This window comes from Canis lupus, chromosome 31 (genome assembly GCF_048164855.1).
Source record: "Canis lupus baileyi chromosome 31, mCanLup2.hap1, whole genome shotgun sequence".
Lineage (NCBI taxonomy): Eukaryota > Metazoa > Chordata > Mammalia > Carnivora > Canidae > Canis > Canis lupus.
The window spans coordinates 38508699-38524382 of record NC_132868.1 but is presented as its reverse complement, the minus strand read 5'-3'; the positions used below and the strand labels follow the sequence as shown (position 1 = coordinate 38524382).

At 39.2% G+C, this 15684-nt stretch overlaps 1 protein-coding gene across 9 annotated transcripts in view; it reads right to left on the bottom strand.

The window, feature by feature from the left end:
• ECT2 (epithelial cell transforming 2) overlaps nucleotides 1-14492 on the bottom strand; it is a 62739-nt gene extending 48247 nt beyond the window's left edge. For 2 of the 9 annotated variants that reach the window (XM_072808096.1, XM_072808094.1), the window contains exons 1-11: nucleotides 11376-11527; nucleotides 9822-9901; nucleotides 9626-9718; nucleotides 7506-7688; nucleotides 6107-6196; nucleotides 5266-5373; nucleotides 4238-4311; nucleotides 3413-3543; nucleotides 3159-3274; nucleotides 2609-2671; nucleotides 1069-1291 (exon numbers count right to left, since the gene is read on the bottom strand). In XM_072808096.1, coding sequence (XP_072664197.1) covers nucleotides 1069-1291; nucleotides 2609-2671; nucleotides 3159-3274; nucleotides 3413-3543; nucleotides 4238-4311; nucleotides 5266-5373; nucleotides 6107-6196; nucleotides 7506-7688; nucleotides 9626-9718; nucleotides 9822-9901; nucleotides 11376-11505 — 1291 coding nt within the window. In that variant the 5' untranslated portion in view covers nucleotides 11506-11527. Of the gene's footprint in view, nucleotides 1-1068; nucleotides 1292-2608; nucleotides 2672-3158; nucleotides 3275-3412; nucleotides 3544-4237; nucleotides 4312-5265; nucleotides 5374-6106; nucleotides 6197-7505; nucleotides 7689-9625; nucleotides 9719-9821; nucleotides 9902-11375; nucleotides 11528-14334 lie in introns of those variants that run through there. The other 7 variants (XM_072808090.1, XM_072808091.1, XM_072808097.1 and 4 more) reach the window with 7 other exon arrangements.
• Nucleotides 14493-15684: the final 1192 nt, after the last annotated feature.

Below are 15684 nucleotides of genomic sequence, written 5' to 3'. Positions count from 1 at the left end.
TAGAAGTTTGGAGGTAGGTGAGAAAGGATCACATAGGAACTCAAAAGCTACGGTAATGGAAAGCCACTGAATGACTTCAAGCACAGGAGGGCATGAGCTAATTTATATGTATTTTAGAGACCTAAGTGCTGCATGTAGAAAGGCAAAAATGGGGGCAGCTGGCTGACTCAGTTGGAGGAGCATATAGCAGCTGTTCATGCATTAAATGCTGCGGACTACATAAAACCTGTCCATCTTGGATGCATGGGTGGCTCAGTCTATTAAGTGTCTTCCTTTAGCTCAGGTCATGATCTCACGGCCCTAGATCAAGCCTCAGGTCAGGCTCCCTGCTCAGAAGAGAGTGCTTCTCTCTCTCTTTCCCTCTGCTACTCCCCCTGCTCATACTCTCTTCTCTCAAATAAAATCTTAAAAAAAAAAAAAAAAAAAAGTCATCTCAGCAAGAGCAATTTCATGCAGCAGGGACTAAGGTTCAATTGGAATGGGTTGAGAAGACAATGAAAACCAAGGAACTGACACAACAGATCACTGTTAATTCTTTGAGGAATACTCATGCAAAAGGAAAGAAAGAAATGGAGTAGAAAATAGAGAGTGTCAGGAGGTCAAGGGGACGTTTTGACTGTTTCTTAAAACTAAAAAACAAGACATATTTGTGTGTAGATCATAAAACAAAAGTAGAGGGAAAAATTGATGATCAAGAGAGAAGAGTTAGTTGCAGGGCCTCCCTATATCATTTGAGAACTTAGCTCAGCCTCTGCTGATTTCATCATACCTATTCTCTCCACAATTCATGCGACACTCTAATCTTGTTTTGCTGGTGTTAAGAATTTGTTCTTTGAATAGCTCTATCGTTTTCTAGAGTGATATACAAATAAAATATAGAAAGCACTTAGCATATAGTAAACAATCATTAAATGGAAGCATTTTTATGTGCCTTTTCTCCTCAGCTGGAACAAAAGTATAATAAAAGGTAGAACCTTTCATATTAACTATAGTAGTGATTTATCTATATTCTAACAATTATTGCATTCCACTAAATTTTAATGATCAATTTTTTTTAATGTGAATTACCTCCATAGTTAATGCTAGACTCTGGTGTGTTGGAGATATCTAGAAGTGATCCTATAGAAAGGGAATGTTCAGCTGATGGGCGCTTACGGGGAGGAAAAGGTGACATGTCGGTCTCTCTGGAAAGCTGAGCCAGTGTCTCTTTTAAACGACGTCTTTTGCGATTGCTGTTTGGGGTATTTAGAGAAAGCAGTGACACTGATTTCTTGAGCTCAGGAGTATTAGCCTGCAATCAAAAGCACAAAAGCTCAATTTTACTTCCTTGGTTCTACACTGAGACAGGAACAGAAGAAAACTATATTTACAAGTCTGACAAAAATCTGGATTTTGCACAATGATTTTACAACTATACACTCTGCCAGGAAATTCAGAAGATTCATAAAACATAATAGACAAGGGACTACTGTAATTGCCTAATCCCAAGCACCTCATTCTGTTTCTTCTCAGCTCTATCACCATTACATATTCATCTGTAAGCTTCTTTACTGTCTAGTCCCGTTAGGCCATTAACTCTGGAGAGCAGGGACCATTCACAGTTCGTTCACTGTATCCTTAGCATTTAGCACAGTGCCTGGACAGATTGCTCTCCAGTATTTGCCAAGTAATACTTGACTTTAAAAGCTCTCTGCTAGAATTTAAAGCAGTTTTTAAACTTTATGGTCAAGAATTCTACACTGAGAACAAGAGTCAGAAGACAAGACAATATAGAACCTATCTAGATTTCATAGTAATACAATAAATCTGTACCTCAATCTTCAATATTTCGTTCAAATTAAATCTCCCACTAAAGAAAATCTTCCCTTAAAGCCTACTTCTATACCTTTATGCCACATTTTTGTAAATGATATACTCTTCCCCAATCTAGCGTGACAGGTGCATCCTTCCTTGCCTACAATCTACTACTAGAGTTATTTTTCCAATGACATCTCTCTCCTTAATATACTTCAATGGTTCCCAATACTACCCAAATTCCTTAACATTTTAAAAACTACTGGATTCTACCTAAATTGTAAGCTTTATTTGTTGGACTTCTTTCCCACACTCCTTTCAAGACCCATACTGAACCACTTGCTATTTCAAGGTACTTTCAATCTTCACATCATCTCCCACCTGCTGTCTAACTTGAATGTCCTTGCAAGATTAGCCTAATCAGTTGGTTCAACATGTGTTTGCTCTTTTCAGTCCTGCCTGAGTCTCTCAGAGTGAGGTTAGTTAAAATAATAACTCAACTATAGCACATATTCAGCACTGTAACTGTTTGTATATCTATCTTTCCCTTAAGGTTCTAAGTTTCTAAAGATAGGAATGTTATTGTTCATAATGGTATCACTAAGAAGTAGCACAAAATGACATATGGTAGATTAAAATAATTCTACTGCACTGAATAGAGTTTTGCTTAAATCTACACAAACTTCTTCAATATCTAATTGTTCAATTATTCACAAACTCTTAGACATGCCAATTATATAATATTCTTTTCAGAAAGAAGTGTTATCTTTATACAATCAAAATCACAGAATGACTAAGGGACAAAAATACATACCTTTTCATATAAATACATAGTTTCTCCAGCTCGAGCATCCATTTGAATGCTTCCCCAGAACCACTAGGTGAGAGAAGAAAAACTGTTTAATTAAGAATTTATCTTATCAGGGGCACCTGTGTGGCTCAGCTGGTTAAGCATCTGCCTTCGGCTCAGGTCATGATCTCAGGGTCCTGGGATCGAGCCCCATGTCAGGCTTCCTGCTCAGTGGGGAGTCTGCTTCTCCCTCTGCCTCTCCCCTGCTCATGCTCTCTCTCTCTTTCTTTCTTTCTCTCTCTCAAATAAATAAATAAAATCTCAAAAAAAAAAGAATCTATCTTATCAGAGAAGCCATTAGTAATATTTTTAAAAACCCAATCTTGGGGCTCCTAGCTGACTCAGTCAGTCATGAGTGAAACTCATGATTTTGAGTTGAAACTCAGTATGAAACGCTTAATTTTGGTATAGTGAGTTCAAGCCCCACACTGAGTGTGAAGCCTACTTAAAATAAAAAAATAAAATAAAAATAAAACTCTAAAACAAAAGCCAATCTTATTCTAGAATTACTTGCCTCCTGTTTGACAACATAAAGTTTCTTTGAAGGTTCAAATGGAAGTTCTTTTACTATATTCTCTTCAACTACAAGGTGAGTGCATCTTTCATCTCCAACAGGTAAACAGTTACCTCCTAAAAGAAATGCACACAAGCATAAGTCAAACTATTTATCTCCAAACCTGAATTTTTAAAGAGGTAGATTCACCAGGAGGTAATTAACCAAGAGTGGGGAAAAAAAATATGAACTTTTTAAATTATAGTAAATTCTACCTTGCATTTTAGTCATTTCCTCCATATTCGTTTTTTCTTCATCTGAAAATCCCAAGAAACTTAAAATGCAATCTTGAAATGGAGGTACTTTAAATTCATTTTTAAAGTCATCAACTGATGCAGAGAAATCCCTAAAAATAAAATATACTCTTCTAAAACCAGCTTAACTTAAATTCAGAAAGTATATCAATTTATACATCTATAATAATTCTGTAAGTTTTAGTATAATCTATTTATTGAAAATATTTTACGTGTGGTCCTGAAATGTTCACAAAAACATCAGTTAAAAAAAAAAAATTGGATGTGTCCTCAGTCATCCGGGAGTAAATTCTGATAAAATTTGATCACAAGTAGTCTTTAAAAGATTCAAATCCTTGCTCTGGACGTGAAATTTTCTATCTATTCCAGGGGTTCTACAGCTTTATGAAATATTAAGTAATGATGCAGTAGAATAGCAACGAATTATGAGGTTGGAAAGCTTAACAAGGTATTGAGTTGCAATCACCACTTAGAATGTAACCAAACAGAGTGAAAAAAATATAACACAACCCATATATCCAGATTCATTAAGCTATTACCTAAGAGTTTTAGAATGTTAATGATAATCAAAATTATCCCACAAGGTAAAGTCTGAAGATAACCACATATGTCTTTCAATTTTTTATGTTTTTATAACTTTGTTCCTCCTAGACTTTATTCATTAGGCTACCCAAAGACTGAATTCATTCTGTCTATACTCTTTATGAATTTAGGGTTTTGGGCACATGAGTTTACCTTCATAACATTTAATTCAAATCATGAACTACTGATTTTCTAAACACTTACTGTTCATTCCGCCTTTCCCAGGCTTTGTAAATCCACTCTGACTTCATAATTGGAGTGCCCAGGCTCACAGCAATCTAAAAACATAAAAGTTAATCACAATAAATTTGCACCTTAAATAACTGCATTCATGGAATTTCTAAACAATTTTATACATATTTTTTGAAGTTTTAAATCATTATTCATCTGCTTTATGACAAAATAAAGAAACATTAACAGAAAAACTGTCTTTCAATCATACAAGTTAGGTTAAAATAATTTAGAACAAGTTCCATGATATCCAAATCATTTCCTTATTTTAAATAAATACAACTCTGAAGTTAAAAGTTCATCTTTATTTTACTATACTTCTATTTCTCTTTTCTCCGTGTTTACTCCTTTAGAAGTACTGACCCCCAAGATAGGAATACAGAACAAAATACCTGATTAAGTCACAAGAAACTAAGATATGAATTGAAAAGTATACCTCTCAGGAATTCAACATTCCCCCAAATTACCATTTTTTACATAAATACTCTGATGGAGGGTGGGAACAAGGTGATAAGCTCTTCCTACGATATTCAAGAGCAATCTTAAACTAAGATTTTAATTCTAATAAAAGTAGTTTTTCCTGCTCTTTCATAGTTCTCACTAGTTAAACCTTAGAGCCATTTTATAAGAAGATAGCTCAGTTCTTAAGACCATTTAGGCAAGAGTGAAATAACTGCACACTTCCCAATCCCCTTATTCACCAACACTTAATAGTAACCTTTGCTGATATTAATTATCTGCCTGAAACGTTACCCATCTACCAACCTCCACAATCCTACTCATTCGCAAATCCTACTTATTTCAAGACCTAACTCAGGTTTCATTGCTTCCTTAAAACCTAAAAGACCACACTCCTAGGATTTAAAATTTTTACTAAATGTACTTAGCAAAAATTGAATTTCTGATTCTCAGTAAACTCTGAGAGAAATAGTATGAAAGTGCTGTTATTAAATCTATCCCCCCCCAAAAAATGCTATAGTGAAATACTCAAATTTACATACCCTGAATTTTTCTCCTTGTGTACAATTTGCCACCAAATGTGTAACTTTTGAATTAAAGTCTTTTCGAATAACTCCACCCATGTGATGAACCAATGTCACCAATCTGACCTCAAAAAAAAAATTAGGCAACATTAACTTTATAATTAACTTGAACAAAATTTTAAATTATGTTTAGAAGTCATTTAGCATCTACTGAATAATTTTTATTTATAAGGTACATACAATAATTTTTATTAAGATATGAATTTTATGTCAAAAAAAATTAAAGATTCATTTGCCTTATTGGCACAGGCAAAATTATACATAGAGATAAGGTAGTAGAGATGACTGCACAAAACTTAATGAAATTAAACTGGCTTTCATACATCCAAAAAGATTGTTTTTTAACACTAGGTTATATCACACCTAGATTCTTCCCACAAATTACAGTAATACCCTAATAGCTCCAACACAAAAAATTTTATGAATCAAAAAAGTTTCTATGAATTCTCTAGGGCAATGAATATACATTAAGGCTGGACTTGTATAACCAAAAATTGTAATGTGTTAACAAAAACTTCAAATAATATGCTCAGTGGTACTTAGCACAAAGACAATTTAAGCAGATCAGATAGTAATAAGGTCTTTCTATTAATTCATATGCCTGCCATCCTAAACTAAATGTTTCTTTAAAATGCTCTTCAGAATGTTTCTTCATAAAATTTAAAATAGCACATTCATAAATTCTCCTTCAATATGTTTTAAATAAAACCATGATATAATTAACCAAACAAAATATCAATTTAAATTTATTTGGCTGGAAAAAAATTATTCCTTGAATAGAAGGTTTTAAAATACTTACTAGTTCTTCTTTTTTTCTAAATCCAGTAAAGCATAGTACTAGATTCATCATGCTCGTACAATAGAGTGGGCGACATGAAAAAGGCAAAGGCTGAAGGATATAACAATTTTAAAACTGTGAGCTTTCTTTAGAGAATAGAACACATATTTCTCAAGCTAAGACGTACTTCCCCCTCTTGCCAATCAACTTTGTTAATCCAAGATTTCTTGTGTTTTTCAAGATACAACACAGATTATACATGCAAATTTCTGTTCACAAAGATCACATGTGCAGGTATATGAATTAGAAGCGTGTGTCTAGGTTATGGCCAAACTTTTTAAAATGCAGAAATGTAAAATTACATCTTGAAATATGAAGAGATGGTCTACACAATTTAAAAATCAAATGTTGCTTATACCAGATGTATGACAGCTACAGGATTCAAGTGACAAGCAATAAGATCTCAAGAAATTAATACTGCTCAAAGAGAACGGGAATATTTTTACATTTCACTGAAAATACATTGACTACTAGAATACAGTGCACATGTGACCTTTGTGAACAGAAATTTGCATGTATAATCTGTGTTTACTTGTAACTTTCTGGTAATATACTGCTTATATCTGTGGATTCAAGTTTCTGAAGTGAATACCAATAAAAAAAAAAGCTTAAAAAAATAGCAAAAAACATATTACAAAGTTTACAATACAAAAACCCCTCATAATTCCCAATTGATATTTGGCACACATAATCTAAACACACCTTACTACTGGCAATTTAAACATATTTATACACAAACTTTCAGTTCTAAAATATACTTTGACACAAAGTTTTACCTACTAGGAAAATTTCAGACTCTATACAGTATTGTAAATGTTTCCAAATTAAAGTTACAACAGTTTGAAATATTTTATAATGAACACTATGTAAATTACACATATACTTGAACCAAATATGATTCCAATTTTTGAGCTATAAAAATGGAAACAGTAATAATTTAACCAAGGGAGATATATACATAATGGAAAAAGAATGGTTAAAAAATATGTTTAAACCATGAAGTAACAAATAAAAATGGAAATGTATATACATTCTATGGAAGAAAATAAGTTTATATACGTGTATACATTGCTGGAACCCAAGTTTTAAGAAATTCTCTCCCCCAGAAGGTATTAAGACATATATGTGCATATATACACACAAATATATGATTGTCATTATTTTAAACGTCTTAAGATTTTTAGTCCTATGAGTTACAATAGAAAGATTTTAAAAACTATCTTAGAATAACAATTACTAACCTTATTCTAACTATTACATACTCCTAACAATTAACAGGATTTTTCTGGTAAAGAATTTTCACAAAATTCATTAATAAAAATTTAACCTTGAAAGTCATAATAAATGTATATTTTCTTACCTCTCCTTTTTGGGCACAGTTTAAGATAACTGGTGGTCCAACAATTCTATGATCCATCTTGTGTAACTCATTAAAAACAGAATCCTGGAAGTCCGTGACTATGAACACATTTTCAAATTCTGGAGAATCCAAGCCTTCAAATTCTTCTAGTGATTCCATCTTTACAAAGGGCACTTTAATTTCCTTGATTTTTTTCAGGTGGTATGAGAAATAAAAATTTATAATTACAAAATTAATTTATATAACTCTAAACCTAAAATCAATTCACTATCAATATTTTTATTTTTAGAGGTGTAGTAAACTTGTAAATCACACAATGAGCATTATACTTAATAGCAAACAGCCTTATTTACTTATTTGTATTTTTATAGATACATATATCCATCCATATTGATATTAAATTCTGAATATTAATATTATAAATTTTTAACATGACTTAAGTCATTATAAATCTAATACACATATAAAATTTAAATGATTTTTATATGTACATATTTTGATAGTAGGATGCATTAGAAAGATATCCAGTATTATTTTTTTTAAAGATTTATTTATTCACAAGACACACAGAGAGAGGGGCAGAGACACAGGCAGAGGGATAAGGAGGCTCCCTGCAGGGAGCCCAATGAAGTACCGGACCCCAGGACTCTGGGGTCACGCCCTGAGCCAAAGGCAGAGGCTCAAACACTGGGCTAGCCAGGCATCCCTCCACTATTACTTTTTATTCTAAGAAAATGATGCCATACTTAACAGTTCTTTGTTCATAAATCATCTTCAGAATGATTAATAGAAATAGAAAAAATACTATGCCACTTAGTATCTACAAAAAGGGTATAGGTTAACTTAACCATTTCAGTATATATGAGGGAAATAAGAGATATGAAATAAGCAGGCAGTTGCTGTGTGACAAAATGTAGGATATAAAAAGGCTTTATGTTTAATATTTTATAATGTACATCTAAGATAAAAAATAAAGATATTAAGGTACCTGTATGACTCCTGTTCAAAAAGAACGGAACTATTTTAAAAGAAAATTCTGAATTGGTCAGTAAATTGTTTTGGGCTTTATTTGCTAGGCTGATGTGATGAGCTGAATTGTATGTCCTTGAAATTCACACTGAAGCCCTAACCCCCGCCCCTGTACCTCAAAATCAGACTATACTTGAAAACAGGGCCCTTTAAGAGGTAATTTTGTTCAATGAGGTCATGTAGGTGGGCCCTAATCTGATCAAATTGCTGTACTTATAGAAAGAAGAAAGTCAAGGACACAGAGTTATCAGGGATGTGCATGCCCAAAAGGGCCATGTGAAGTCATAGAAAGGTGGCAACCATCTGCAAGCCAAGGAGAGAGGCCTCAAGAGAAACCAAACCTTTCAACATCTTGATCTTGGGACTTCTAGCTTCCCGAACTTTGAAAAATACATTTCTGTTGTTTAAGCCACCCAGTCTCAGTATTTTATTACAGCAGCTCTCACAAACTACTACAGCTGGTATACAGAATATATTTCATATGCAGAAACGAATTCCCTGATGACTCTCAAGTTATTGTGATTTATATATATTTTTTTAAGATTTTATTTATTTTATTTGAAAGAGAGAAAGAGCACATGTGCATGAGCAAGAGGAAGAGCCGGGGGAGAGGGAGAGAATCTCAAGCAAACTCCACACAAAGCCTGCAGCCCAACATGGGGCTCTATCCCACCACCTCAAGACTATGACCCAAGCCAAAAACAAGAGTTGAACACTTAACTGAGCCACCCAGGTGCCCCAGCAATTTATAATTTTGGAAATAGAGCAAGAATTTGGAATAAACATAAAATTAATGGGGAAAAAAATGCTAAGAGTTAAGGTAAGAAAAACACCATATATTTGTGAATATGTGTGCCATTTAAATTTAACAATGCCAAGTTACTGTGTAAAGAATTCATACAATATATACTATAGTTTGAGGTTTCAGAAATACTCATATTTTTAAAATAAATATAAATGATTCTATTCATCTAGCTTCAGAGTGCAAAATATACCTTGTGCCTAATTTAGGTCCATTACCATTAAGTGGAATTTAAGAATATAATCAAGAGTAGTGCAGCATGCCACATGCAATGAAATGCTTGACCTACCATATTAACAATACTTTTTATTAATTTTTCATCCGACTTTCCAGGACAACTTTCTCTTATCTTTATAACAGGGACTTCCATTATTTTAATGGTCTGTGGAAAAGAGACTTAAGTATAAGATAAAGAAAACTATAAAATTACTTAAATATTGATGGAAGAAAAATAGTCTTTCCCTTAAAAAACTAAAATTCCATACCTTTAAAGCTTTTATAAGTTCTTCTTGTTTTCCAGCGTCTTGAACCAATATCATTCTGGTTTCGATTTGAGGCATTTCTTCTATTAAAAATAAAAATATTTAAATATGTTTATCAGGTACTAACATCAAAATTAACAGTTCTTAATCCCTCTTTTGGCTAAATCTGGCATGTATTTCCATCTTTGAGATCATAATATTCTCTAAAATTAAAATGACTTAATTCTGTTTATTTTTTAAAATCACTTTAGAGAAAGAGAAAACAAATTGCAGCAGAGTATACAAACATCAGCACTCCTCTTATCAAAAAAAAAAATTTACTCTCTTGCACATCTATCCTCTTCAAGCGCATGCAACTTCAGGAGACCCATTTATAAAGCAGTTAAGGGAAGAAGTGGCTCTTCACCTAACCAGTCATAACTGAATAAATTCTAACAGTGTTGCAGCTAGACTGCCCTCATACAAGGAAGAAGCAATATTCAACAATAAGATGCTTTCTCCTTCCAAGGTGGAAAGCATTGATCCAAATAGTAATCAAAAATCTACATAGTATAAATGGCTAAAGTCAAAAACACAAGAAACAACAGGTGTTGGCAAGGATGGGGAGAAAAAGTAGCTCTTGTGCACTGTTGGTGGGAATGCAAACTGGTGTGGCCACCCTGGAGAACAGGATGGAGGTTCCTCAAAAAGTTACCTTATGACCCAGCAATCACACTACTGGATATTTACCCAAAGAATACAAGAACATTAATTCAAAGGGATACAGGCTCCCCTATGTTTATAGCAGCATTATTTACAATAGTCAAATTATGGAAGCCAAGCATCCGCCATCAGTTGGTGAATGGATAAAGATGTGGTGTATATATAATGGAATATTAGTCACAAAAAAGGAAATCTTGCCATTTCCAACAACATAGATGGTGCTAGAAAGTGTAATGCTAAGTGAAATAAGTCAGAGAGAGACAAATACCACAGAACTTCACTCATGTGAGATTTAAGAAACAAAACCAGCAAAGTGAAAAATATGAGAGACAAAGCAAGAAACAGAAATTATAGAGAACAAACTGATGGTTATCCCAGGGCAGGGGAGGGGGCTAGATGGGTTATGAGGACAGGAGATCTGGAAGTGTTGAATCATTACATTGTACACCTGAAACTAGTTTCACACTGCATGTTCACTGGAATTTAAATAAAAGCTTAAAAAAATCTACAAAGTATAAAGAGATTCTGTCAACAAATATTTACTGAATAACTGTAGTCTGCTTAACAGTATTACAGTGAAATCCTAAACTCCAAATCAGAAAATTTAGGATTAAAATAGTGATTTGGTGTTTTGTTTTGTTTTAAGATTTCATTTATTTATCCATGAGAGACACAGAGAGAGAGAGAGAGGCAGACACACAGGCAGAGGGAGAAGCAGGCTCCATGCAGGGAGCCCGATGAGGGACTGGATCCCGGGTCTCCAGGATCAGGCCCGGGGCTGAAGGCGGTGGCTAAACTGCTGAGCCACCCGGGCTGCCTGTGATTTGGTGCTTTAAAGCTGATTAACAGGCTTACCTTCAACATATGAAGCAGATCCAATAAACACATTTTCCTTAGAAATTTCAGTGACTTTACAATCAAAAATAGAGGAGTCTGCCAAGCTCGTCCTTCCAGTAGTGGATGTTAATAGGCTATTGTCAGCCATTGTTAGTACTCTTCTATGTTGGCTGAAAAACATAAAGTGTGAATAAAAAATGCATGATCATTGGGCAAAAACAAGCATTAGAGGCTCTACTTTTATGTCTAGAATTCATTAAAAAAAAAAGTATCATCATTCATCTTCCTTAACATTGAACCAAAAAAAAAGTCATTCAACTTCCGAGCCTCAGTTTCCCCTTCTGTAAAATAAAGATACTACTACCTGACTTACAGGAATACAGTAAAAATAACAATGCATGACAAGTACTCAGAACATTACCTGACGTACAATGAAAATTCAGAAAGTAGTCGTAAATATTCTATCTCCCTCCTCCCCACCTTTGCCTTCAGCCAATCTACTCCTCTTCCCATCTCCATTTATAATACTACCATCATCCTTCAGATAAGCCCTGTCAAAACATAGATCTCCCCTTACTCTTTACTTCATTTGCCCTCCCCCAAATTCCTCAGTCCTACCTCAAGTACTCTGGGACCTCAGAGGAAGCATCTTTGATTATTAGTTCACTGCCAAAGCAGCTTCAAATTTTAGGAAAAAAAGAGCAGAGACCTGGCCCCCCTTCTCTATGCTCAATGGCCACTTGGTCAAATGCTGTGGCTCCAAACCATTCTCTCATCAGTTTCTTCACGTCACTCTCCACAAGAAAAAGATAATGAAAGGCACAACCCAAATCCAGTTGTGATGAAAACTGAATAGAGGACATCTTAAAGTGAGTGACAATTGAAAACTTCCATAAAATTCAAAGTGTGGACTCTTTTGGTCTTACTATGTACTTCCCCATCAATCATCACTCTAAGCCTCTCCAAAGGGATGCTCTGATAGTTGTTACTAACAGCCTCTATTTAGAATCAATGACAAATTCCATCCAGCCCTCCTTTAAAAAAAAAAAAAAAAAGATTTATTTATTCATGAGAGGTGCAGAGAGAGAGGCAGAGACCCAGGCAGAGGGAGAAGCAGGCTCCATGCTGGAAGCCCAATGCGGGACTCGATCCCAGGACCCCCGGAGTCACACCCTGGACCGAGGGCAGACGCTCAACCACCGAGGCACCCAGGGATCCCCATCCAGCCCCTTTTTGTTAAGTCTCCTACACTTAACGGTTTCCATGAAAAAGAAAAACTCTACAAAGGCTCTCGTTCAAGGTTTCCCTAACCTTAAAACAAGTCGAGAGATGAACTAATGTACTTTAAGCAACGAAGGAGGGAGATTTTAATAATCAAAAACGTCATATGAGTTCACATTTTTTTCTCCTATGCCTGTTTAAAGGGCATCAAAATAGGTAATCAAAAATTAAAATCGTCTCTGATAAATACCGCATGTGATCAATTTACTGCTGAAATAGTTTCAAATTTCGGAAAAAAAAAAAAAAAGAGTTGTGGGGCAGTGGATGACATCCAGCGCTTCAGATTATGGCTGGAAATAACACTGATCGTTTTGACTCACATTGTAAGCTTTTTAAAAGATTCATTTATTTATTTATTTATGATAGAAAGAAAGAGAGAGAGAGAGCGAGAGAGACAGAGACACAGGCAGAGGGAGAAGCAGGCTCCACGCCCCGGGAGCCCAACGTGGGACTCGATCCCGGGACTCCAGGATGGCGCCCTGGGGCAAAGGCAGGCGCCAAACCGCTGAGCCACCCAGGGATCCCGCGTAAGCTTTTTAAATAAAGACCATAGATGACGTCTCATAAACCCATCGGGCTTCCCTCTCATCCAAGAACATACTCAAGCAGCTTTCGACTAAATAAATGACTGTCACACGTGCCTCTTGTCAACCCGAAGACAAAAATCTGTCGCTTAAACATTTATTTTAGGTTTCCTTTTACTGCTTTACTTTTAAATATATATATATATATTAGGCAGTCATCCTTCAGAGAAGCTAAACGAAATGCTGTGTGGGACGGTAACACCGACAGCATCACCAGTAACAGCGTCACCATCACAGACACGGTGGGTCAACATCCATTCAGGGCCTAACGGACGCCTTGTTCCAACTTCTTCCGCTGGCATTTCCTCGATCCCTGAAGGTGTCCCTACGAGAGGCGGGGACTACTACTGTCTGCGTCCTACAGACCTTGCACCTGCAAGAGAGGGGTGAGGCAGGCACCCCGGCCGGGCCCACGGGGGTCGGGCCCACGGGGGTCGGGCCCCGGGCTGCCCGCAGGGGCTGCGCTTTCAGCCACTAAAGCCAAACAAATCGGGTCCCGGGAGGGAGGCGCCCGCGGGGGGCGGAAGGGCCTGACACCCTTAAAATCTGGAAAAAAAGAAAAAAATAGGCTTCCTCCAGGGAACACAGCCAGAAGAACCGCAGAGGGAAACCACTAGGCCCGGTGGAGATTAAGGCAGCCGCCGCCGGAACCGCAGGGATGGGGCGGCGACCCCTGCGCCCCGTGCCCCGTCCCTCCTCCCCCTCCCCGTCCCCTCCCCCGACATCCCTCCCTCCCCCTTGGCGGCGACCCCTGCGCCCCGTCCCCTCCCCCCGACATCCCTCCCTCCCCCGGGCGCCCCGTCCCCTCCCCCCACATCCCTCCCTCCCCCCTGCGTCCCCGCCCCCTCCCTCCCCTCCCCCCCACATCCTCCCCCCTGGCGGCGCCCCCTGCGCCCCTCTCTCCCCCCTCCTCCCCTCCCCCCTCCCCGCCCCCCACATCCCTCCGCCAGAAGAAGCGAACCAGGTACGGGCTGACGATGCCCGGCCCGCCGGGGACCCCGCGCCCCAGCACGCACCACGGCGCGGCGGCCGGGAGCGCGGGGAGCGGGGAGCGAGGCCCCGGAGCCGGGCAGCTGCGGCCCCCGCCCCCCCACCCCCCGCAGGGTCCTCACCGCTCTCGGAAGCTCGCCGGGCGGCCCACCTGCTCACGCACCGACGCCCGCCTCGGCCGGCGCCATCCTCGCGGGGTCGGACACCACCGATTCAAAAAGGGAGCCGCGCTCTCTAAAAGCCGCGCCGATTGGCGCAGGATGTCAACCGGCCTCCCATAGGCCGCGGCCCCCCGAGGGCGCCGATTGGCCGCGGCCGTCCGCCCGCCTCCCCGTCCGCGCCCGCTGATTGGCCGCGGCCCTCCGCCCGCGCCCGCTGATTGGTGGTGCGTGCGTTTCAAATCACCCTAACGGCTCGCACGTCGGGACGCCGGGTGTGCGGGGAGGGGCCCGGAGGCGGCGGGGCAGGTGTGTCCGGGGTCGCCGCCGGGGCGCTGCCCCCCGCGACCTCAGCCCGGCCCGAGTTCCCGAGCAGTCCTCCCCGCAGCCAACCTTTTTTTTTTTTCTTTCTTTTTTTTTTTTAAAGCGTCACTACGCCGTCTACGTTGAACCGGTGCCCCCACGGGTGCCTCTCCCCAGCGCTTGCCGGGAGCTGCTGTCCTGCCAGTGCGCTTGCGCGGTCCGCGGCGCCTGCCCTCCGCCCGGGGCGCGACCCTGGGGCCGCCGGATCGAGCCCCGGGTCGGGCGCCCCGCGTCGGGCGCGCTTCTCCCTCCGCCTGTGACTCTCATAAATAAACAAAATCTTATAAATAAATAAGGTCGGCTTCGGAGGTGCTGACCTGGGGCGGCGAGGTCGAGGCCCCGGGGCGCTGAAAGCAGCAGCCGCTAGTTCAAATCCTAATGTACGTTGAGCGCTGCTCTGGGCTGGGGAACCTCATCCTCAGGGTTTCTCCGAGGTTTTTTTCTTTCTTTTCTCTTTTTTAAACTATAGGTGGGCATTTGAACAAATGTCACTGAGGATTCCAGAGTCTCCTGGAGCCAAAGCCCATTGCTTCCTGCTGCCTCCTCCCCGCAGGGAGGTCTTTCCTTTCCCTGCAAAGCGTAGCCAAGGATCCAGCGTTTGTCCCGTAATTGTAATTGCTGCACGCCACTGTGAAAACAAGTCTCTGCCACTTTTTTTTTTTTTTTGCTTTTTTTTAAATTTTTTTTTTATGGGAGTTCAATTTGCCAATATTTAGCATAACACCCAGTGCTCCTCACCCAGTCCCCCCAACCCCTCCCACCTCCCTTCCACTTCTAAGCCTAATACCCTATAACGTCATCTCTTAAGAAAAATACTCCCCGCCCCCCCATCTCCCCGCCAGGTAGGTTTTGCAGAGTGCAGGTGACAGAGGAAAGGGGAATCCGGGGCCCTAATCTTAGAGCCCACCCGATAGGAGAGGGGCACCGTGTGCTTGCAAAGGGAGGCTCCGG